At 39.4% G+C, this 25,259-nt stretch overlaps 2 protein-coding genes across 6 annotated transcripts in view; one reads left to right on the top strand and one right to left on the bottom strand.

Annotated features, from left to right (window-relative positions):
• The window catches only part of AOAH (acyloxyacyl hydrolase), a 183,239-nt gene that overhangs the window by 138,653 nt on the left and 19,327 nt on the right, over positions 1 to 25,259 (top strand). The window lies entirely within an intron of this gene.
• The window catches only part of ANLN (anillin actin binding protein), a 44,767-nt gene that overhangs the window by 2,472 nt on the left and 17,036 nt on the right, over positions 1 to 25,259 (bottom strand). For 2 of the 5 annotated variants that reach the window (XM_038390700.2, XM_038390695.2), the window contains 13 exons: positions 24,048 to 24,199; positions 23,270 to 23,417; positions 21,809 to 21,944; positions 21,234 to 21,416; positions 17,811 to 17,937; positions 16,136 to 16,184; positions 15,995 to 16,054; positions 13,371 to 13,409; positions 12,989 to 13,010; positions 12,129 to 12,241; positions 10,422 to 10,475; positions 4,745 to 4,831; positions 1,445 to 1,552 (listed from right to left, as the gene is read on the bottom strand). In XM_038390700.2, the coding sequence (XP_038246628.1) occupies positions 1,445 to 1,552; positions 4,745 to 4,831; positions 10,422 to 10,475; positions 12,129 to 12,241; positions 12,989 to 13,010; positions 13,371 to 13,409; positions 15,995 to 16,054; positions 16,136 to 16,184; positions 17,811 to 17,937; positions 21,234 to 21,416; positions 21,809 to 21,944; positions 23,270 to 23,417; positions 24,048 to 24,199 (1,278 nt within the window). Of the gene's footprint in view, positions 1 to 1,444; positions 1,553 to 4,744; positions 4,832 to 10,421; positions 10,476 to 12,128; positions 12,242 to 12,988; positions 13,011 to 13,370; positions 13,410 to 15,994; positions 16,185 to 17,810; positions 17,938 to 21,233; positions 21,417 to 21,808; positions 21,945 to 23,269; positions 23,418 to 24,047; positions 24,200 to 25,259 lie in introns of all 5 variants that reach the window. The other 3 variants (XM_038390696.2, XM_038390702.2, XM_043508741.1) reach the window with 2 other exon arrangements.

Consider the following 25,259-nt stretch of genomic DNA (forward strand, 5'->3'; position numbering starts at 1 on the left):
GGGGAAGAAGGTTCTGAGCTGGGCTACTGAAACAACTATGGAGATGTTTTCTTAGAAAGGCCAACCTAAGACGACCTATGGTTTAAAGTAATCATTGACAAATTTTAATGTTATAGGAGCCATAGTTCTGGTTGGGAATGAAAGACTGAGATAAGATAAGTTAACTATGCCACCGAATGTAGGGGTTCTTGCCATGGTATACACAAGATCTTGTGTATAGGCCAATAGGAAGAACAGTGACTCAACAAAAAAAAATTACATGCTGTTAATAATGTTACCTATTACCATAGCTGCCTTGCCCACAGTTTTTAGAAAGAGGCAATGATACAACCTGGAAGACTTGATACAAGGAAATTTGGGAAGCAATCCCAAAGCTCCTTAGACAGCAAGGTATGGAGAAGTTCCCTATCCAAGTCATCTTTCAGGCTGTAAAATAGAGTATAATCTCTTCCACCCAGCAGGGAGGAAGAGTACATGATTCATTATGGCAAAGCTGGCCAGTGCACTGTCTTCTGCTAACAGGGAGATGCTATATCTATGCATGTGAACTGGCATAGAAAGCCCAAGAGATCCAGTGTTTGACCCAGAATTTTAAGAGGAAATTTGTGCTTTGACAATAAATTAGTCTTTTAATGGTAAACTGCCTAAGTGAGTCAAAACACACCTTGAAGGGAGTCCTCAGGAGTTGAAAACATTTACATACACATATAGAACCAGACTGAGGAGCCAAGAGGGGTCCAAATCAATGAGAGATGAATCTTTCTGATTTAGGCCATTAGCTAAAGAGTAACAAACTGTCTACAAGGCATGTGTTTAAGCACCACACACTCAACCACATTAAGGAGCTGCAAGACTACAAGCCATAGTTGTAACATGGTTTTGTAAATTCCATAGGCAGTAAGTCATGCTATAAATACAATTGGGCCCCTACTATGGTAAAGCATACTGCTTAAAAGTAAGCTTTATTGACGGGGTTTGTCAGACTAAGGATGCTGTTCTTCCTGACAAACTTGTGAAGTAATCCACATATCATTTAAACGAAACTTGCTTATTAGAGTTGTCAGGGGTGTTACATCACCTATTAAATTGAAGAACAAGACACATCAATCATCAGACAAGATCACTAACAGAAAAAGCTTTAAAATCTTGAAAATTAAATAGAGAAAATGAGGACCTGCTGCCCCACTACCATGGAAACTGCTACCAACTTTAGGGTCTGCCTCTTGGTTTTTGTCCTGAGTTATACAGAAGTTAATCAAATTGAGAGAAGAGTTATCTTGCACACCCCACCCCAAAAAGCTTTAAGAGCGTAGGTTTCTAAGGACTAACTCTGCATCAGTAAAAAATGAATGCAGGATTAAGGGAAAACAGATACTGTGAAATATATTTCAGATTAGAATCCCCACATTAAGCAATATAATAGGTGGATCATAAACTACATTACCTTTCGCTTTTCATCATCTGGATATGTCCAATAAGAGATGCAGTTGCCAGAGAGCACACACCAGCGCCGATGCCAAGCCCCAAATCCACTAACATCTTCAAACATTGTCTAAAAAAGAAAAATTAAGTGACCTGTGTGACTTAGACATGTCTACACACCAGTTTATCCTGGTTTAAACTACGTTGGTTAATCATACTGGTATAAGCACTTTTATATCTACCACTGTGTCGTTTGTTTGGTTTTTTTGGGGGTGGGGGGGCAGGAAGGGACTGCCTCCCACTTTAATGATATTAGTATATTAAATTTGTGTATAGTCAAGGCTATAGTAAATCAGAGGCTAGATCTTGCCTTTAGACACAGTAGGGCAGTTTTTCAAGAGTTCAGCACCCAGCATGCTGAGCTTTCGAAATCTGGCAGTGTCATGGTGTCCCTATGCATTTTGGAACCAGAGGATAGCATTGGCCACCACCAGCACTTAGAATTCACTATACATGTGACATTTCCTCCCATCCCTCGCCTCAATATTAAAACATGCTTTGTCTTCCCAGAATACTTAATTCTTGTATAGGGCTTTTCACAAGATCCGATTCACTACTAAGAGCTGGCATTTGTAATGACCATGATGTGACACCAGGTTGCCTTCCACAGACCTCACATCCATTAAGCTTTTTTGTGTGAAAAAGCTGTTGATGTGCGTATTGAGCTTTTTTATTTTTTAACACACATCTACAATCTAGAAGTTAATCCTAGATTTAGAGTGCTGCTACCCCCAATATTAAAAAAAAAGAAAAAAAAAGTTAGTTTAAAAGATAATTTATTAAAAAGTTTATCTTCTAGCACTGAATTGCAAGCATCTCAAGCGTTAGCTAGAATAGTGATTTTCAACCTCTGGTCCATGGACTTCAGAGGGTCCACAGATTAGTTTAAAATTAAGGGGTTCACATCTCCATTCAAAAAATTTTTAGGGGTCCACAAAATGAAAAAAGGTTGAAAACCACTGACCTAGGACAGACACTGGCAGAACTGGTTCAGCAAAATGCTATTGTAAGAGTGCAATATAGGAGTCATTAAAAACGTTAAGTGATCACATAGTTTATCATAACATGGTCAAATTCTACATAACTGAGTGAGGAGTCAAGCAAGCTTAAATAAGAAGTTGGAGGGGGATTTTCAGATGTTACAAAACTACTGAAGATAGTTAAGTCCCAAGCAGACTGCCAAGAATTACAAAGGGATCTCAGAAACTGGGTGACTGGGCAACAAAATTGCAGATGAAATTCCATGTTAATAAATCCAAAGTAGTGCCCATTGGAAAACATAATCCCGACTATACATACAAAATGATAGGGTCTAAATTAGTTGTTACCACTCAAGAAAAATCTTGGAGTCATTAAGGATAGTTCTCTGAAAACATCCACTCAACATGCAATGACAGTCAAAAAAGCTAACAATGTTGGAAATCATTAGGAAAGGGATAGATAAGAAGACAGAAAATATATTGTCTGTATATAAATTCACGGTACGTTCATGTCTTGAATATTGTGTGCAGATCTGGTTGCCCTACCTCAAAGATATATTGGAATTGGAAAAGGTACAGAAAAGGGCAACAAAAATGGTTAGAGGTATGGAACAGCTTCCATATGAGGAGAGATTAAGACTGGGACTTTTCAGCTTGGAAAAGAGATGACAAAGGGGGTCTAGAAAATCATGACTGGTGTGGAGAAAATAAACAAGTGTTAGTTTCTTCTTCTCATAACATAAGAGCTAGGGGTCACCAAATGAAGTTAATAGGCAGCAGGTTTAAAACAAACAAAAAAGTATTTTTTCCACACAACGCTCATACAACCTATAGACCTCCTTGCCAGAGGATGTTGTGAAGGCCAAGACTATAACAGGGTTCAAAAAATAACTAGATAAGTTCATGGAGTATAGGTCCATCAATGGCTATTTAGCCAGGATGGGGAGGGATAGTGTCCCTAACCTCTGTTTGCCAGAAGCCAGGAATGGGCAACAAGGGATGGATCACTTGATGATTACATGTTCTGTTCATTCCCTCTGAAGCACTTGGCATTGACCACTGTTAGAAGACAAGATACTGGGCTAGCCTACACCTCTATATTTCTTTAGTTTATGCAGAGCATTTACTTCTCTTGGCAAGATTAGCAGTTTTCCTGTATCACATTACACACCCTTTTCTAGGCAATTCAGAAGGTAACACATTTCAATAGTACAGGAAGCCAGTGTAAAAGAGCCCACTCTAGAAGGCTTTTAAGACTATAGTGAAAACAAATATTATTGTTTGTTCTTAGCATAGTATAGCAGTCCATTTAACTGCATGAAAATAGAAGTTTAATGCTGACCCAAAAAAAGAGGCTGTTAAGGAAAGTGTGGGCATCGATAACGAAGCATGCAACGATTTGCAGATCAAAATAATGATGAAGAGGATTCCAAGAGGTAGAACGTAAGCTCCAATTTCATCAATATAGAGAGGAAAGGAAGACAGATCTTGGACTAGGAATTAATCAAATTATAGTAGACACTTGTGTTTTGCAAAGGCATTTTACAACACATTTAGTGCCATCTGCTGGATACAACTACAATAATGCATTTCGCTAGGCTGGAATGGCAGCTACATTTGAACAACCAAGGCCAGATTAATTAAGGTTTGGTTTTACAGATGTTGATTTTAAACAATTTGTTTCTGATACAATGAGAGTAACTTGCCTGCTATGAGCCAAAAGCTAGAAGGAGAGCATAATGAGTACATTAAAAAAAAAAAGTTTTGCTTGTTCACAAAACAGAATACATTCTATTACATACGATTTGCTTTTAATAGGTCAAAAAGAGTCCAAGTCGTCAGAAAAAAAGCCTCTGGCAGCCTCTAGAATCTCACCCAATGTCACTGTCATTTACTAGCCAGATTAGCTCCTTCAAAGGGAGGTTAATGGAAGAGCACAATGACAATAAAAGGTCTGGCCACAACCATACAAAACAGACAATTAGACTTAAATTAAAAAAAAAAAACAAAAAACAGTCCATCAAAAGGCAATATTGATACCAAGCGATTTCAGCCTAAAACAACTTTGCAGATTCAATAGGCTCTGCTTTTTAGCGAGGCAAATAAGATATCTTAAACCAGTCTTAGAAACTTTACTTTAACTCAGAAGATATGAGTAGCGTGGAATCATTTCCACCTGAGCATTTATTAAGCCTGGTTTGGTTACTGCCCAGAAAATAAATGTGTTTGTTTTACTTAATGGAAGTCAGCATGCTTTAACAAACAGTGAGCAAGTTACTTACCAAAAATCCCTTTTCCTCCACACAGGAGTCTACTTGACATTTTAGTTTTAGATGTATGTGGCCTTCCAAAGGAGACAAAAAGGGAACCTGCAAAAAACCAAAGCCCCTAACTTAGTTATTTAATTTTGATGCATCTCAACAGCTTTGTTCTCAGTACAAACAAATCAGCAACAGCAAGAGATTAGCAACGAATGGTTTTGACATCTGTCATTGGAAGAGTGGCCTGAGATCCCTAAGTACCAGGGCTAACAGCCACTTGCTGTCAAAAGTGTTATTGATCTTCCGACTCCACTTACAAGGGCTTATCTACACAAGGAGCTATTCCTGAGGAACTCAGTGTGTGGATGCTCTTATCTGGAATAAGAGTGCCATATTCCAAATAAAATCAATCCACTCCCAAAGTCTACACAAGGAGTTAATCAGGAATAGCTACTCCACTTTAAATTCACATCCTACCTTAAGCTGAATTACTTCTCAGTGTAGACAAACCCAAATTTTACTTTTCTAGGGTATGAGCAGGATGCTATTTGTATAGCCATCTAGAAAGATTCATGTTCAAGGTTTGGCTATGTGCATTTAATCTACTGTCCTCAGTATTAGGAGGCACTTGGATGCCATCTGAACTCTCCTTTTTCTTACAAATGTATTTAACCCACCCACCCCCCCACACACACCCAGCCCCAAGTAAAGTGGAAAACATGACCACAAGATAAGATATCCACCAATAGTGCTTTTTAGCTAAACCTAAAAAGCTTGGTTAGAGTATTCATTACAGTTAAGCCATGAGACAAAATAGGTTTTAACAGTTGTTTGTATAAACCTATTAAAACATTACCAAGCTAAACTAGGCATAAGTAGGCTCTGTGTCACTAAAGGGTAATTAGAATGCTAAGCTGTTGAACAGAACATAGAATCATAGAATCATAGAATATCAGGGTTGGAAGGGACCCCAGAAGGTCATCTAGTCCAACCCCCTGCTCAAAGCAGGACCAAGTCCCAGTTAAATCATCCCAGCCAGGGCTTTGTCAAGCCTGACCTTAAAAACCTCTAAGGAAGGAGATTCTACCACCTCCCTAGGTAACGCATTCCAGTGTTTCACCACCCTCTTAGTGAAAAAGTTTTTCCTAATATCCAATCTAAACCTCCCCCATTGCAACTTGAGACCATTACTCCTCGTTCTGTCATCTGCTACCATTGAGAACAGTCTAGAGCCATCCTCTTTGAAACCCCCTTTCAGGTAGTTGAAAGCAGCTATCAAATCCCCCCTCATTCTTCTCTTCTGCAGACTAAACAATCCCAGCTCCCTCAGCCTCTCCTCATAAGTCATGTGCTCTAGACCCCTAATCATTTTTGTTGCCCTTCGCTGTACTCTTTCCAATTTATCCACATCCTTCCTGTAGTGTGGGGCCCAAAACTGGACACAGTACTCCAGATGAGGCCTCACCAGTGTCGAATAGAGGGGAACGATCACGTCCCTCGATCTGCTCGCTATGCCCCTACTTATACATCCCAAAATGCCATTGGCCTTCTTGGCAACAAGGGCACACTGCTGACTCATATCCAGCTTCTCGTCCACTGTCACCCCTAGGTCCTTTTCCGCAGAACTGCTGCCGAGCCATTCGGTCCCTAGTCTGTAGCGGTGCATTGGATTCTTCCATCCTAAGTGCAGGACCCTGCATTTATCCTTATTGAACCTCATAAGATTTCTTTTGGCCCAATCCTCCAATTTGTCTAGGTCCTTCTGTATCCTATCCCTCCCCTCCAGCGTATCTACCACTCCTCCCAGTTTAGTATCATCCGCAAATTTGCTGAGAGTGCAATCCACACCATCCTCCAGGTCATTTATGAAGATATTGAACAAAACGGGCCCCAGGACCGACCCCTGGGGCACTCCACTTGACACCGGCTGCCAACTAGACATGGAGCCATTGATCACTACCCGTTGAGCCCGACAATCTAGCCAGCTTTCTACCCACCTTATAGTGCATTCATCCAGCCCATACTTCCTTAACTTGCTGACAAGAATGCTGTGGGAGACCGTGTCAAAAGCTTTGCTAAAGTCAAGAAACAATACATCCACTGCTTTCCCTTCATCCACAGAACCAGTAATCTCATCATAAAAGGCGATTAGATTAGTCAGGCATGACCTTCCCTTGGTGAATCCATGCTGACTGTTCCTGATCACTTTCCTCTCCTCTAAGTGCTTCAGGATTGATTCTTTGAGGACCTGCTCCATGATTTTTCCAGGGACTGAGGTGAGGCTGACCGGCCTGTAGTTCCCAGGATCCTCCTTCTTCCCTTTTTTAAAAGATGGGCACTACATTAGCCTTTTTCCAGTCATCCGGGACTTCCCCCGTTCGCCACGAGTTTTCAAAGATAATGGCCAAGGGCTCTGCAATCACAGCCGCCAATTCCTTCAGCACTCTCGGATGCAATTCGTCCGGCCCCATGGACTTGTGCACGTCCAGCTTTTCTAAATAGTCCCTAACCACCTCTATCTCTACAGAGGGCTGGCCATCTCTTCCCCGTTTTGTGTTGCCCAGCACAGCAGTCTGGGAGCTGACCTTGTTAGTGAAAACAGAGGCAAAAAAAGCATTGAGTACATTAGCTTTTTCCACATCCTCTGTCACTAGCTTGCCTCCCTCATTCAGTAAGGGGCCCACACTTTCCTTGGCTTTCTTCTTGTTGCCAACATACCTGAAGAAACCCTTCTTGTTACTCTTGACATCTCTTGCTAGCTGTAGCTCCAGGTGCGATTTGGCCCTCCTGATATCTTTCCTACATGCCCGAGCAATATTTTTATACTCTTCCCTGGTCATATGTCCAACCTTCCACTTCTTGTAAGCTTCTTTTTTATGTTTAAGATCCGCTAGGATTTCACCATTAAGCCAAGCTGGTCGCCTGCCATATTTACTATTCTTTCGACTCATCGGGATGGTTTGTCCCTGTAACCTCAACAGGGATTCCTTGAAATACAGCCAGCTCTCCTGGACTCCCTTCCCTTTCATGTTAGTCCCCCAGGGGATCCTGGCCATCTGTTCCCTGAGGGAGTCAAAGTCTGCTTTCCTGAAGTCCAGGGTCCGTATCCTGCTGCTTACCTTTCTTCCCTGCGTCAGGATCCTGAACTCAACCAACTCATGGTCACTGCCTCCCAGATTCCCATCCACTTTTGCTTCCCCCACTAATTCTACCCGGTTTGTGAGCAGCAGGTCAAGAAAAGCGCTCCCCCTAGTTGGCTCCCCTAGCACTTGCACCAGGAAATTGTCCCCTACGCTTTCCAAAAACTTCCTGGATTGTCTATGCACCGCTGTATTGCTCTCCCAGCAGATATCAGGAAAATTAAAGTCACCCATGAGAATCAGGGCATGCGATCTAGTAGCTTCCGTGAGTTGCCGGAAGAAAGCCTCGTCCACCTCATCCCCCTGGTCCGGTGGTCTATAGCAGACTCCCACCATGACATCACTCTTGTTGCACACACTTCTAAACTTAATCCAGAGACACTCAGGTTTTTCCACAGTTTCGTACCGGAGCTCTGAGCAGTCATACTGCTCCCTTACATACAGTGCTACTCCCCCACCTTTTCTGCCCTGCCTGTCCTTCCTGAACAGTTTACATGCATACATACATACATGCCTTTAAACAATTCCATGCAAGCATGAAGACTCATTCATATCTAACTTCTGTCATCATCCCAAATCATTCACAGGTCTTTACTTCAGGGACAGATAAAGTGTTTATAACAAGCCAACTGTTAAACCTCAATTTTGCCTTGTAGAAATTGTTTCAGTAGGGAAAAACTTCATGATATAAAAAAGGTGAAAGGTTCACAGAATCTCCACAGGATTAGAATGATTTGGTAACTTAGAATCTAAGTGTGTTATTTTGAAGAATAAATGTGTTTGTTTTTCACGTTACTGATGAGATCCACTGTAGCCATGCAATGTCTAAAAGCAAAAAGAGCTCATGCTTCCAGCAGATACACCAATATTGAAACACCAATGTGCTTACTACTATACATGAAGAAGAGTCCCTTCTCCCTGAGATGACTTGATGTGTATATCAAGTGAAGAAGCATCAAACAGAACCAATGCCATCCATCACAATTGATAGAAATTTTGCCAGTGACTTCTATGGGAACAAGATCAGGCCCTTCATATTTATTGCTTAAGGGCATGTACAATATCAAGGAGAAAACTCCCTAAATAAGATGACTTAGTAGTCAGAAATGTTAGCACTCTTTGAATTGAAAAGCTTTTAGGTAGTCAGTATGTTTAGCCCAGATACGTAAAGCATATCTGCAGAGGCAAGAGATCTGACCATTTTTAGAGTACTAGACTATCCCAGGTGAAGTGTGTGGTTTTATTCCTGCACTAGGTAAAGGAATAGAGAAACCTTGGCAAATGTATCTTGAACACCACAAGAGAGGAAGTCTTCAGGTACCAAATAAGTTTAAAAAAGCAAGACTATTATAGTTTGAAGAGAAAAAGCACTAATGCTGGATATTTGCTTACAACAACAGAAGTCCCATGGCTCCATAGTTTGCTACGTGCCAAGAGAAAGTTACTTCTATTCAATCAAACTACAGTAAAATCCACTTTAAAAAAAAGTTATTTTAAGCAAGTTAGTCTGGCTCCCTTATTTCCCCTTTCATTTCCAGTGACTACTACAAACTACTTTGTAAATGATAGGAAAGTTATTAAATATAGCTGCATACATTGAGATTTATCAAGTGACTAAGAAGAGTTGGGGACTATTGCCAGCTATTTTGTGTGTGGGAGGGTTCTTGGAGACCTCCTCTTGTGTGGGAGAAATATGCTTCTCTTGACAAAGTTTTCCTCAGTTTCGAAAATTCCTTGAATGAGAGGTAGATGTGCGGGACAACTGCATGAAGAGAAAACTCTAGTCCATGACCTTTGGTAACCTAGCCTGGAACTACCATTAACACTGATGGACTTAGAGCTTCTCTGTAGTTTATGAATACTATATATTGACATGGATATTGGCATGTTGACTGTAAGAATACACAGTTTTTCCTTATAGACCCTATTAAGCTAAAGCAAGCAAAAAGGAAAGGGGGGGGGGGGGGAGGAAAAAAAAAAGAAAAAAAAAAAAAAAGAGTGGCTCAAGATAAGCCACTTCTCCATGAATACTTGAGGGCTTAAGAGACAATGCCAGGACAGGGAGGGACCCCTTTCCCCATACACCTCAAAGTGCGGGGAAAGTACCTCAGGGGAACTAGACTAAGATGCAAGCACCTGCTGAGGTGTCTGAAGTTACCTAAAAGCTTGCCAAGCAGGCTAAGACATACGTGGAGACTGTTTAACAGTAGGAGAAAAGTAGGATCACTTGACAGCATTAGTTTGTAAAAAAACAAAAAAACCCCAACATCGTTTAAATTTGGAAGCTTTGGTATTAAGTAAAAGTGTTGGCATTTAAACAAATTTGAGTTCTAGCATGCTGGACAGACTAACACTGCAGAGATTTCTTTTTAAATGACCCAGTTGTATTATATTTCACTTGTCAATTTGCTAAGTTTATAGGAGAATCTTTGTAAGCGTCCATCTAGAAAGATTTCAACTTCTAACTACTGCAGAAGAAGAAGAGCAACAGACATGAGCAACATGCACTAGGAAAAGAGCGTCTTAAGTTTTATTCACAAGCAAGTAAACATAGCAACCTTGTCCGGGAACATAAAGCCCAGTAGCTCTCTTTCCTTCCCTCCATAATTTATCTGGGGGAAAAAAAGAAATATGCTGAATGTGACTAGGTGTGAAATGAAGCGTTTTTTTGTTTTGTTTTGTTTTTAAAAGCAGCATAAAACTACATTTGGAGTATATTTCACTCCTCTCTCTGCAGCCAGTCTTGCATTATAAGATATTAAGGGCAGAAGCATTTGTAACACCACTGTGATGGTCATCTAAGCCCCCATAAGGGGAAGTATAAAGCAAATTAAAAAGCAGTTCAGTGCAGTTGAGGGGCAGGATATAGCTAAAGCTTTAAAAAAAAAAAAAGTCACATGCTTGTAAGCAGCGTCAGATCTCCACTCTTCCTGTATAACAATGTGCATTTATGGTATTGAGAAACCAAATATCTTAAAATGATATTCCTAGAGAATTTCTAGGAAAAATCTGTATTTCCCAGCTTGGCCCATAAATTTATTCAAACATCATCAGATGATCATCATGGTTTCTATAATTTACTTTTCCCATCCAAAAAAGGAGAGCACTCAAACATGAAGAACTGAGCACAAAGGTAAAAAAGACACTATTTCCCAAAGAACCAGAAGACTCCAATAACCAAATCAAGTACTTAATAATCCAAGAACAATTCCCACAAGAGGCCCAAGTCAAAAAGGAAAAAAAAATTTTTATTTTTTTTAAATAATTAAAGGAAGCATCAAAGGGGATCAGAATTGGCATCTGGAGCTTGTTTGCAAATCCCTAGCCTGTCATGGTCTATAAAGATACCTTACTCCAGAATTGAATTGCACTAAATCCAATCCTTCTCTACCAGACTTCAGTATGACACTTCAAAGTTTATTGGAGAATTCTTGAAGTAACAAGAGTTAACTTGCAGAAATATAAAAAAGTAACAGACTAGACCAGCTCTTGGCATATAGTAATAAAATTGTTTAACAGGCATTTACATTGTAAAGGGTCTGTTTTTTCTCTTTGTTATGCAGTTAGTGTTTACAAATTCTAGAGTCACTCACGTGGAATGTAACTGTGACAAAGCCATATTTACACAAAACAAGTTCTACAGACAACAGCTCTCCATCATTTTTTAAAAATCCATCATGAAGAAGAACATGGATGCTAACAAAAGTTTTAATTAGTACCTGAATTCAATCTGCATAAGATATATGTAGTCAGGAGTATCAGTTACATGGCAAGAATGTTGTTTGGTGGTTTTTTTTTTTTTTTTGTTTAAGTCAACTCCAAATGAAATTCAGTGCAGAGGAATTCAGATAATGTGACTTCTGACAATAACTGAACAGTTAAGTGGTTTATTTCTCAGGTTATAGAATATTTTTAGAATTGGCTGTTTACAGACCATTCTTAAAGACCTGCATGAATGATCTTACTTCTGATAAATTTTGTTGATCTAGAATGGATACCAATGCGCTGGTGGCCATATGCTATTGTATCTTACATTTAGCCATAGTAACAGTGGTTCTCAGTGCCAAATATTAGATTTTTTTTTTGTATTGCAAACCTGTACTTCAGTCCTCTAAAAACTACATGTGGTATTGTCTCAAAATTTTTAAATGATTTTATTTTTAAGTAGCAATATTGCCTAGAAACATGAGGCCAGGCAAAATTCCATTCTTTCATAGTAGCACACGGATATATTTGAAGTAGTAGTGAAAAATAGGTTCCATTACCTTGTCCAAAGTAAATTTGGAGTTCCCTATTGAGGACAGTGAAACCTTGTGAGATCCAACAAGTACAAAGTTACTAGTGCGCACAGCATTGGGGCCACCTGGACTGGCCATCACTGTGATGAATTAAAAAAATAATAAAAGAAAAAAGTTAAGACAACATAACACATGAAAAATTGTATAAAGTGTTGCTGGGCTCATACACTACAATATTAAGTAAGAGATGGAAAGAATGGAAAGGGAAGAATAATTTTTCTGCAACTTCTCCCCTGATTCTGCATGAGTGGGCTGTGCCTCATCCCTGTGAAAGGCAGACACATGGAGCATTTATGCAGAGTTGGGCAGAAGCCATACAGCAGAGATTATTTCCTCAAAGTTAGGACTATAGACATATGAGAAGTGCCAATGAAATGCACATTTATGATACTTTGAAATCCATTCTTATCATTGGTTCTCAGAGTTAGGTCTCCAACGAACAAGACTGTTATAAAATTACGTTATGCAACATTGCATCTGTTGAAAGCAACAGAGCTCAATATATGGATTAAAAATAGAATAACCATCAAGTGTTGGTTTACTTAAACACACTTTTCCAGGTAAAAAATGGATACTATAAATATTTGATGCTAGATGTTAGTTTTGGAGTTGTACAGTAAAATTCAGCTACTCACAGCAATAATTTACATGTAAACCTGGGGCCAGATTCTCAGCTGGTGTAAACTGACAGAGCTTCATGACTCATACCAACTGAGAATTTATCTTGGGATTAAGTACAAGACAATCCTGTTGAGAGATTATTATTGCTTTTGCTACCCCGCATTACAGATATTCCCTTTGGTACAAGGTGGTTATGTTTTGCTTACCTGGTGTAAGAAGGGTGCTTTTCTGGAAAGACAGAAAGATTCATTAGGGAAAGAAAATAGAGAAATCAACAATTTTAGAAGCTTGCTTTGTGTAAATTAAGACTAGTTTTAAGTCAAACACTGCACTTGAAATTCTAGATCTCTTAAAAATAAAGCATATGTACTAATTTTATCCTTTTTAATGAGTATTTAGAATGCTCACTAGCACATGGTTATGTGCTGAAAAGGCTTGATAGAAAGCTAGGTAGTTTCGAGTTTCAAGTGAAAGAAGATACAAGCTGTCTGAAGTGGGGAAACAATGTTGTTCAGCATGTGTGAACATGGCCTTTAGAAAAGGCAATTTAATTTCCAGAAGTCATTAGAGTATTACACTAGTACTTACAGTAGTAATAGATGTCAATAATCTCTTTGGAGTAATAACCTATGAAAAACAAGACAGCATGAAGGCCAAGTACATTTCAGATTGCACACTGTAATTAAAACCAAGTATAGTTTTAATATGTATGATAAAAATGCCATTCAAGTTTTATGGTCTAAAGCAATTCTGACCAGTGATTACCTCTTGTCTTGAGTCAGCCAGGTTTGTTTTCCTACACCCAAGACCCAAGGTTGAATAATTCCACTGAAGCATGTAATAAAATACACAGATCAAGAGGTAGAAAACATACATTTACATTAATTGGGTCTGGACAGCAGGTGTTTTAAAACGAATATCCAAGCCTTCCATTCATGTGCAAATCTTTGGTGCATTTAGCAGCTCAACTTGCATCTGTTACTCTAGTAACTTTAGCAGTTAATTGAAATGAGAATCAAATAATGCATACTATTGTAAGTAAATGAGTGCCTAATGTTTGTGTTCTTGTATATTGACAAGTGTAAAGTTATAACTTATCAAATGAACATAAATATATTACCTGGAGCTTTGTTTAGTTTAAGAGAAAAATACATGAACAGTAATTAAGAACAAGACAAGTCCATCCTTGCAACTGATGGGAAAAGATACACAAGAGATAATTTGTCATCAAAAGCAGATACAGTAGACCGATTGCCAGGAGGCTGGAACAGAAAAAGTTTTCTAGATGACTTGACCCCTGCAAACTTTCATTGAGCTCTGAAAAGTACCTACTGAATGGTCCTGGTTCTCCCTTCCCTAGACAACAGAAAAACTGCAGTTCCAGCTAACAAATCAACGCAGTGCTTCTAAGAAGGCTGGTTCCCGGCAAACTTTGAAGCACTCCAGAAACTACAGCACATAGGAGGGAGGTGGACCCAGGATCTCAGATTCTCAGGCTTGTATCAGCTGGACAAGGGAGAGAGAATCAGACAGTCCCTTCCGCTCAAGAGGTCTGTGGCAAGTGGCAAGACACTAATATGTTTTTAATGAGTCACAATGAAAATCCTTCAATGAGCAAAAACTGATCTTAAAAAGTAAAAATCTTGGTTCTGTGATGACCATTCCTCCTCTCCGAGCTGCAACCAATTTCCTCAGAAGAAGTGAGAGCTGAGGAGTTGCAGCACTATTGGGTACTTTGAATGGATGTACTGCACACCTCCAACCCTGGATCTGTACAGTTGAAGATTACCATAGCATAGGCTGGGGGCGGGAGAGAAGAGTGCACACAAGAGGTCTCAAGATCATCTTTATATGGGAAAAAAAGTGGAAGGTTGAAGGAAAAGGAAATCCAAAGGCCAACGTTTGCAGGAGCTAAGCCTAAGCAAGCCTTAAGTCGTGTAGGAGCCTAATTTACATAGGCAGGGCAGGGGTGATAGGGGAAAGAAACTTTTGGTTCTTTGTTTTAAATTAGAGGGTTCAAAGTCCCTTGCTCCCCCGCCCAAAGAATAGTTAACCTTTTTTTAAGCTTTAAAAAAAAAAAAAAAAAAGCCACACGAAGTCTATAGTAATCTTTGCCAATAGTCATAGAGAAACACCACAGTTAAGGTTTCAATCTTTGCTCCATTATAGTAGTGATATACAGTTGCCTTTACCCCAAAACACACATTTTCAAAATACCAAAGGTTAGCTCACAGAAGTATACATTTTCCTAAATATGAAAAAAGAGCAAATATTTTAAAATTTAAACAAAAATCCCACAAAAAAAACAAAAACAACTCATAGGCTTTCAGGAGTGGCCAACATTTGTGTATTTACTTACTGAAAGAATAGGGAAATTAACTCATTATTCTCTTATTAAATACTGTAGCTTCTGATAGTCCTGTGCATAGACCTGTAATTGGTGCTTGCACTCTATACTAGCTTCAATTTGCTTTAAAAATGATAATCTTATTAAAATAGCATTTGCTTACTTTATCCTAATGACTACATTGGCAATATTCTAATTTTGTGCTTAATACATTTCCATTGACCAATCTGTAGAGCCTTGTGCAGATACAAAATTTAGATCCTCATCTATCCACAATCCACAAAAATGGTCCATGGATGCAGACATCTGTGGATGTAAAGCAGATATCTGCAGATTTGCAGGGCTCTACCCATTTGGCTGCAGTACAGGGCACTAGCACACAGTTTACATGTTTTGGAGCGTGAGGAGGTAGAGAAGGGAACGAGCACACTAAGAATCATTACCAAAGAGGCAAAAAAGTGTCTTGTACTACATGAAAGCTTGGAAAGCGTGCCACTTTGCAAAACTGTTAGAAGAGAAAAACAACCAACTTTCAGACCTGACGTAATTAAGAGCCACGTGAAAATGGCCAAGTCTCAATTCTACTCAGTTGAAGGACTTCAAATATAAAAAGACATTTAGAGAGAGAGTACATTACCTTTTCTTTTGATCAGTCTGTTTAAAGTGATGAAAGGTAAGTATAGTAAGAAAGATTTTTTGTGAATGAAGAAAACTTCCCAATAACCAAATCAGTAAGAGGAAATTGCATCCACTTTCAATATTTTCAAAATTAAAAACAGACTGTAGCTCAGTTCTTCTCTCCTTGCTTTATATTGCTTCTAGTGTACCTTTCTTATTGAACTAGCGTGTCAGTTCTTGTGTTTACCTTTGACTTAGTTGCCTTTTTCCTCTTATCAGTAGTGCCTGTGCCTTCTTTCCTCTGTACCTGTAAGACAAGAAAGCATTTGAGAAATGGAGAGTGCCTGGCTCCCCCAAGTGGCCTTTTAATAAAAAGACAAGTACATACCAAATGGTAAACTTCAACATTTATTTCAAAGTCATTGGACACATCTTGCCTAAAATAAAGAGAATAGACTATAGTTAAAAGCATTAATAATGCCAGTAGTGTTTTAAAAAAGTTAGTTATCCCCTCAAAACAGAAGAGGGGTTCACAGTAACTAGTTATTCTGAAAGCAACATCTACAGTAGTCAAAAGCGTTGGGTGTGAATCTAAGATATAATGTAATAACAGATATTCTTTATCGGTACACCATAGCACTGCTCTTCCAGGCAAGCATGGTGGTCTGTCAAGTCTTTTCCATCTCTACTACAAACCTGTTTTCAACAAACAAAGCGTTCCAGCACATGAAACATTAGAATATTTGAGACCAATACATTGCTATCTTGAGATAGATTCCAGATTCACAAGCAAAAGAAAGTGAAATATGGTAGAACCTCGATTATATGATCATTTTCCCCCCAAAATGGAAAAAAGAAAGTGATGTTAAAGAACAAGTTGATATTCCTTCACATTCTGAACCCTTCGGTGCACTGGAAATCTCTTTGCAGTGGTCTGAAGTACAAGAAAGTGATGCAATGCACTGTGCTGCAATTTATGCATCACACCTTCTGTTATTTTGAGATGTTCAATTTTATGAACTCTCAATCCTCAATTAATTCATAAGATAAGGGGTTTTATGTAATGTGTGTATGACATTAGGTTGTAACCACTCCCTCCAAACAGTGTCCCACCTACAGCAGGACAAAAGTATGTTCAGAATGCAGATTCATCTCTCCAGACCAAAATTTACATAGACTACTACCTTTCAGAATAGTTACCTTTACCATCACCTCAAAATAGGTTTCAGTGCCTTGCATGCTCCTCACTTTCCAAGGTTTAAAATTTTATATTATATTTCACTTTTAATAGGGTTGGCAGAATCTAGAAGGATATTGATGTTTAAGCATTTTTTTCAGTCAATTTTCAATTCAAGGAAATCATGGGAGTGGGGGGGGGGGAAGAGATTGGACAATTATTTAATGACAGACGTTGAGATTCAAAAAGTTAAAACTATATAACAATTAAAACAAATCAACATCACATGTCAAAATAATATACACAAAATAAATATGCTTACATCAAACTAATAAGTTCTCAAGCAGCATTTCTTTATTTGTTTGTGCATAAATAGTGATGACATTTACCACAAAATTTTAAACAGTAGACTCGGAATGATAAAATTAGCATCTATCCCCATCCTAAATCATCCAACTAAACTCACATTATTGTAAAGAATAACTTTAAGCCAGCTATTCCTCTAACATTTGAGAGGTACGTAGTTAAATTTTAGTCCAAAACAGTGTTGTCGTCAGAGACAACACAAACCAAAAATGGCCTAGTAGAAAGTCAGTCATTACAGCCAGCAGAAAACTCTCAGGGAGAGTGACTAATCAGCCATTGCAGATGTCCAAGAGATGACAGGAGAAAAACAATCCATTCATTAAATTGTTCTTTATGGAAAAAAGTTTGTTCCAAATACTTCTAGAAGAAAATACTCATGCCACAAGACCTGTGAATTTTTGTGGAATATAATACCCTTACAGAAAGGTTAACATTTTAAATTAGTTTAGACAAGATTCTCAGGTATGCTCTTCTTCAAAAGCCAGCTAGTTGAGTTCTGAAACTGTTTTTTTGTACTTACAGAGTAAACGTTGTAGTAAAAGTAAGAGCATCTCCATTTAGGCAATTTGCAGTGCTTGATACAGGAGTTGCTACCATGTTTTCTGCTCCCGATCTCAACAATATTATGTAGTAGTAGTTAGTTGCTTCTGTGGACAGATTTGAGATGATCACTGTAAGTAGGGTCTGTGCACCCCATGGAACAAGGACCCCAATTTCTACAAAGTTAGCTTATTGCATGACCATGAAAATACCCTTCATTCCCACCTTCCACAGATATTTCAGTCAAAAATACTTAGTGAAGAATAATTAATCGCAATTTAATTCATTACGTTCAGACAGTCCAGCTCTCCAGGGTTCAGCAGTTAAGATGTGATCTGTGTAGTTCATCTAGGTCTTACCCTGACCCGCTACATGCCAGAGGATGGAGGGGAGCTTGTAGTCAACATTCAGCAGTTCCTCATCTTAGCTCTACAGGCCTCTGCTGCTGTTCTCTTAACATCCTGACTACCCAGTCTGCATACTAGCTTCCTATGCTCCCTGGCTCATTAACCCTCTCCTTCCTTCCTGCCTACATATGTAGAACAATGAAGGAGTATATACTGTCATCTCATTAATTCCCCCTTGCAGGGAAAGGTACAGAGTAAGAGGCAGCTGCAGGCATATTGAGCAGGGCAAAGAGGCAAAACAAGAATCCTGGGTATCTGGCTGCAAACAAACAAACTACAGCAAAAGTGCAGAGTTCTGTGGCATCTTAGAAAAACACCAAGCTCCACAGCTGCTCAAAATGAGATGACTGGAACAGTTCTCTCAGGCATTGGTTCAGGCACTTAGCAATGGCTAAGACATTGGTTCAGGCACAGACAATGGCTTACACTGTTCACATTTGAGGTTCTCTTCAACAAAAAAAATGAAAGCTGAGATTTTGAAGCACAATTATGGCAAATTCCACATTTGTGGAATACATAGTGACCTGACTGCAAATGAGATGCAAAATGAAAAATGGTTTTGGCCAATTTACATAACACTATTGACAGAATCGCTAAAAAGGGAACAAAATACAGCAGCATGTTTATAACACATCAGATACGTGTGCATTCCCGCTGCCAAGATTCACACTGGAGAACGTTACCAGAATTCACAGTTTAGATTTTATGATTCATTATATGTAAAAACAGCTGTATATCTTTAAACAGCCTATCACATACAGTCAATAAGAGTTACTAAACCAAATCTTGTCCTCACAATTTAGTGTTGCAAAAAGCAGTTAACACATTAGAAACCACTGAAGTTTCTGGCGGTATTACATAAATCACTGACATTGGATAAAGCGTGCTGGTTAATGCAAGTTTGCAAATGGTCAGATTTAACCACCACGGGGCACAGGAATTTCAGGTTTTCAAGTGTTTGCCGCAAAAATCTTCAAAAAGTTATTAAGCAGATACGATTTTAGTTAGTTTGGCTAGATGAAATATTGCACCTTCAGATCCATGTTTAACAAATTCAGATCTTGACTTAACTCTTCTCAACTCATTTGATTTAGACACACCAAGCACAGACAGATGACTACTTTTCAGAAAGAGTATTTAATCTGAAACGTAACTAGTTCCTCAGCAACACTAGGTTAAGCAAGTACTGAGCAAAATTTAAAGAAAAACAAAACAAAACAAAACCCCTCATAACTCAACATCCTCACCGATACAAGGCTAATATTAGATATTAGTCAAGAAATTCATACAGCAAGTTTAAATAGCACAGAAAGTAGAGAACTAAAATCCAAGATTTCCCCCCAAAACATCAGGGAAAACTACAGGATCAGATCTTTTATTCAAACACCAGGACTTAGAGGACGTCAGAATTTCTTGAACATTTTTAGAGAGTTATGAGGTACCGTATCAAAAGGAAGAAGCTTACTTTTACATTTCCTTGGTCTATTGATAAGAACAGCTTGAAGTTCAGAGGATTTTCACTATACTAGTTCTGGATGCATCAATTTATACTAATTAAGGACCTAATTATTCCACATAGGCAGTCAAATTAATTTGCATGATCAAGGCCCAAATAGGGTTATTTTACAATATTATTCGCAGTACAGGCAGCCAGCTAAAGAGAATCAAGGTTTTCTGAAATTCAAAGGTTGATGACACAGGTTTTTTGGCACATTTTTACCAAACGCTAGTGGATCACTAAATCTGCAACTTCTACCTATTGTACAGAGCTTGACAACAGGTTTCATTCAGGATTTGCTTCTCCTATGAATCATTTCCAGGCATTACCTCATCTCAGAACAAAAATTATTCTCTGAGAAACCACACTATGAAAGCAATCCATCCAAAGACTAGGCAGCTGAGTACTCAATAATATTGCGTCTTTATTCCTGTGAGAAATCAGTGTTATAGCACTTCCTTAATACTAAATCCCTGCTTTTATTATAGAGGGTCTGGGAATTTTTGTTCACTGATACTAGGAATATTTCTGCCACAACCCCAGAAAGACAAAGAGAGTTGTGGTCTTAAGAGGACTCAGCAGTGCCACATGTAGCGCAGCTAGAGCAAATCTTATGCTTCCAAAGGCCCTGATTTCAGAGTCTTTATCCCCCATCAGAGAAGTGCCTACAATAGGATATTCTGAAATGTCCACTAGCATCTCACAAATCCTCTACCTGATTGCTGAAATAGTAGTGAAAGTGCAAGCCTGAGAAGTTCTTCCATCAGTGCTGAATCCATGTTGCTGACCCCAGTTACAGGGAATGTGCAGACACAAAAATGGCTCAGTTGGATGTGTTGGTGGTCTAAGAGCACTTCCAGTCAAGTTCTGTGGGATGGACAGAACTTCTCCCACAGCACACCATGAACCAAGCCCTAGAGCAGTTACAGATAACTATGGTTGTAAGAATCCTGGGATACATCCCCAGAATCAGTGTCTTGAATCACGTCTGCGCAGTGCAGCATGGATGTGTAAGCATGCGTATGAGGCTCATGTAGCAACACAGCATGGACACTCAAGAGAAAGCTTGGAAAGAACAATCCGCAGGCATGGGTCCCACAGACTTAGGTTTACTATGCAGTGTAGACATTCCCATGGACGAGCATCCACTGGACATTTATTTTAGATTTTTTAAGTCACTTACTTTAGCTTTTAAAAATTTGGTGAGAAAAGGTGATGCAATGAGAACTACAATATCCAAAATAGGCCAGAGGTCTCATTTTTTCCTCCCTACTTCAAGGCAGTCAGGCTGTTTCCTGGGAGGTGCTCAGATACTATGACAGGTGCTGTTAAGAGAACTTAGAATAAAAGTTTTAGCTAAAACCAGGTTCGTATTACAGTCACTACAATCTCCTTTTCAAATACCATGGCATTTGTGGGAAACACCAGCAATCATAATGATTAAAATGCAAGCAAAGCAGGCTAAATATATTTTCTAAGTTACACCTAAGCACCTTACCTGGTTTTTGAACTGTACTGCAGACAAAGTCTGCTTTCAGAAGTAGTCGCATTTCTGAAAGAGTAACAGATCCCCTAGATGGAGCAAATTCACGGGATGTAGAAGCAGCTTTATTTTTTTTGCCCTGAGGTCCTTCGTTCTTCAATTTGTTGAGCTCTTCAAGCAAAGCTTTTCTCTTTTCAGCTGTAAAGAGATTTAAATTGGAACAGGGGAAAAAAAAAAGTAGAGAGGGTGTAGCTAAGTATCATTTGCTATCAATTCCTTTATTAGGTAAGTGTACCATTATGAAGTGTTTGAGGACAGAGTGCCAATATGCAAGAGGAAATTGTGCAAGAGAGTATAGTGGACTGACAGAAGGGTGTGGGGGAATGGAGGGGCAAGTGACCTTTACCCACCTAGTCACTTCTTCCTTTCAGAAGAGGGATTATAACTAATCCCTAATAACTAGAGAGAACAATAGACTGCCATCTGAACTGGATTTTCCTGAGCCTGTTAGCTTGAAAACTTCAATCATTCAGAAATTGTTCTGTAATTTAAAGGATTAGTCTGAATATTAGCCATTCTTTAAGACATACTTGCAAGAAGGAGAAGTCTCTCTGCTTCAGCTTCTTCCTGTGACCCCTTTCCATGTTCCTCATCAATACAGCAGTTCAGAGCTTGGCTGGCCTGATGAATCACAGTCTGCTGCAAACTGATCTCATTATTCAGCTCCTAACATAGTCCCATAATTTAAAAAGAGAAAAAAAACAAAAAAAAACAAGACGCAAAGTTACAAAAGGATTTTATTCTTTGAGCTAGTATCCAAGAGAAAAACCTTTAGAACAGCATTTTTTTAAAATGGTTTCCTCCAATCTGTAGAAACGTAGCTAGACAAACTATAAAGCTTACAGTATGAAGTTTTACTCTCACAAGGGTTTCTCTTCCCTTCCACCATTGCTGACAACAGTTCAGATGTGACAAGGCAACAAGTGGGGAATGTTCTAGAAGGAGTTACCACCTTCAGTAGGGCTGCTCATGAAAAGTTAGGAGATACACGGTAGAGAGAGATACAGATAGATTTGAAGGCAAGGGAGTAAGGTCAGAACACGGCCTGATTAAAGCTACAGTTACAATTCCTGCATAAACCTGGAAATGGCAGTATCGTAGATTAGCGAGAACAAGCAAGAACTATGTTCTCTCCAGACCAGAGGTGGGCAACTACGGCCCATGGGACCATCCTGCCTGGCCCTTGAGCTCCCGGCTAGGGTGGCTAGCCCGCAGCCGCAGCTCACTGCACCGGCAGTGCAGTGGCGTGGCTAGCTCCAGCCAGGCGGCAGGGCTGCAAACTCTTGCTGCTCTGAGCGGCATGGTAAGGGGGTGGGGAGGTTGGATTAGGAACAGGAGGTTCCGGGGGGCGGTCAGGGGACAAGGGGAAGGGAGTTGGATAGGCGTGGGAGTGGATGGGGTGGGGGTCAGATGGGTCAGGAGTTATGGTGGAGGCAGTCAGGGGACAAGGAACGGGGGGGGCGGGGAGGTTGAATAGGCGTGGGAGTTCCGGGGTGGGGGCAGTCAGGGGACAGGGTGGGTTGGATAAGGGGCAGGGAGTCCCGAGGGGGGCCGTTAGGGTTGGATGAGTTTTGAGGGGGGCAGTCAGGGGGCAGGAAGTGGGAGGGGTGGATGGGATGGGACCTAGGCTGTTTGTGGAGGCACAGCCTTCCCTACCCAGCCCTCCATACAGTTTCGGAACCCCGATGTGGCCCTCGGGCCAAAAAGTTTGCCCACTCCTGCTCCAGACTATTGGCCTACAGGTAATGGCCTCACACAACAGCCTCCATTAAAATTTATACAGAATCAAAAGTACTTCGCATGTATCAAATGATGCTACATTTGTCCTGTCTTTAATACAAGAGTCCTAAATTTGGACAAAATACCTTAATTTTGCCAGTCTATGCAACATTTATTGTTTGTGGCACATACAGAACAAAAACAAAAAACCTCACAAGAAAGCAGTAAGTGGGAAACTACGTTTTTTTTGTTTTTTTTAAAGTTATACATACCTGCATTTTCTGTTTAATATTAACTTGATCAGAAGTTCCATTCCTTTTTACTTCTAGTTTTGAAGCAACATTTTCTTTGCGAACAATCACTTGCTTTATTGAAGGACGATCTGTTTCTTTAAATCTTTGAGATCGATAAGCATCAATGCTTTTTAAAAGAAATCAAGTGTTAGACACATTTAACATTTTAGAGTCCAGCAGAGCTTTTAACATTAAAGCATTGATGCTTTAGCCCACACACTCTGAAAAATGCCCAAGTCAACACATTTAGATGGGAGCAATTTTATTGCGACCTCCTGTCCAGATTAAGGTTGTAGCAATATAAAGATGACTTTAAAAAAAAAAAATGTAGATAAGAAGCCTTTGATGAAGGCTTAATTGCCAACTGGGATCATCCGGGCATTTCACCTTATCAGTTCACTGGCATTGCAGCCTGGCATTGGTGGCATCTGGTTTTCCCCCGTTCTCTACCTTTGGCACACAGTTTAATTTCCCTGAGGACTGAAATGTTTTGGTCTAACTAGAGGCTTAACAGATGTATCTGGGTGAATTTAATGGCCTACACTATTAGCCTTAAACTCAATGAAAGTGAGAGAGAAATTCTTGAAGACCTGTCACAGCTACATCACTGAAATAATCTGTTGTTGGGGGCCAAAAGATTAAAGCTTTTTCAAGCCTGTCTTTCCCCTCTCCAGGAGGTACCCAGTTTAATAAAGCCAAATATTTCCATAGTGACTTGATTTGCATGTTTAAGCCAAAGCCTCTGAAAATTTGTTACCTATATAGAAGGTTGTGATCTTCTGACAAGGAGCCAATACTGTCTCCAGATTCTGCTCTAGGGACGCGCATCTTTTGGAATTTACCAGACTTTGGACTTTCGTCACTTATACTGCTGCTTTCAGCAACTGATCTATTAGGGGAAACAAAAACCTGGAAGGGGGGAATGGGGGGAGAAGGAGGTATGCATCATAAATAACTGGCCAGTTAAATGTGGCTTATTCTGCTCCCACCACCTTTACCTCTCTCTCCACCCTTATTTACTCTTCCCAGACATTCCCTTTGAGTAAGCAACCCCTTGCCTATATTTACTTTTCCATAAAAAAGTCAGAAGAACTATTTATATTTTACTTTGCAAATACTCTTAGGATATAGAATGACAGTTTGATTGATTGTTCCTTGCCTTCCCTTTAGGTACTTTGACAGGTGGGTTGAAACTTTAACGTAGTTAGTCTTTAAGAACACGATGCTGTCAGCTTGACATTAAGTTGAGATCCACTAGCAGGAAACACAAACCCTTAAAATATCTTAAGGGAAGATGATGAAGTATCTTATTGCATAATTAGTTCTGTTATATTTTATTTTAAGAGACAGCACTGTATCTAGGAGCAGAAACAAATTTACTAGATTCTGACTGATGGCCAAGAACGAGAGTCAACAATCCTTATGTAGCCAGTGTTCCCATTGACATTAATGGGAGTTCTGGCTAAGTAAAGATTTCAAGATAAAAACATCATCTCCAAGGAAAGGCAAGTATTTGACTAGTAATGTGATTTAACAATAACTTCTTGGAAGCAGTGAGTCAAAATGTTCCTTTTCTAGTTGTACTTTTAAACCCTATATAAAAAAGAGTTTAATCTTTCTTTAGCATTTTTGTTATGTAAGCAAACACCAAGCTGCAACTATCTTGTAAGCTATAACCCCAGAAGCACAAAGCAGGAAGATTTGCCAAAATGTTTATTATGATTCTTCCACCACTACACAGTGATTTCACTAGATGAAAGTTTGAGGAAGTCCAGGGTTCAGTCTGAAATGCAGATGGGAAAAAGTAGATTACATATAGTTTTGTCCCCACCACCTCTGACCTGCAAAGCCCTACGATTTCTTTAGAAAACAAGTAGTAACATGAATAATCTTTCAGCTGTTCCATTTCTAGAAAGTTGATTGTTATGAAGAAATGAAAGTTAAGAAGTGAAAGGAAAGCTTTATATTA

Source organism: Dermochelys coriacea, chromosome 2, assembly GCF_009764565.3.
Source record: "Dermochelys coriacea isolate rDerCor1 chromosome 2, rDerCor1.pri.v4, whole genome shotgun sequence".
NCBI classification, from domain to species: Eukaryota; Metazoa; Chordata; order Testudines; family Dermochelyidae; genus Dermochelys; species Dermochelys coriacea.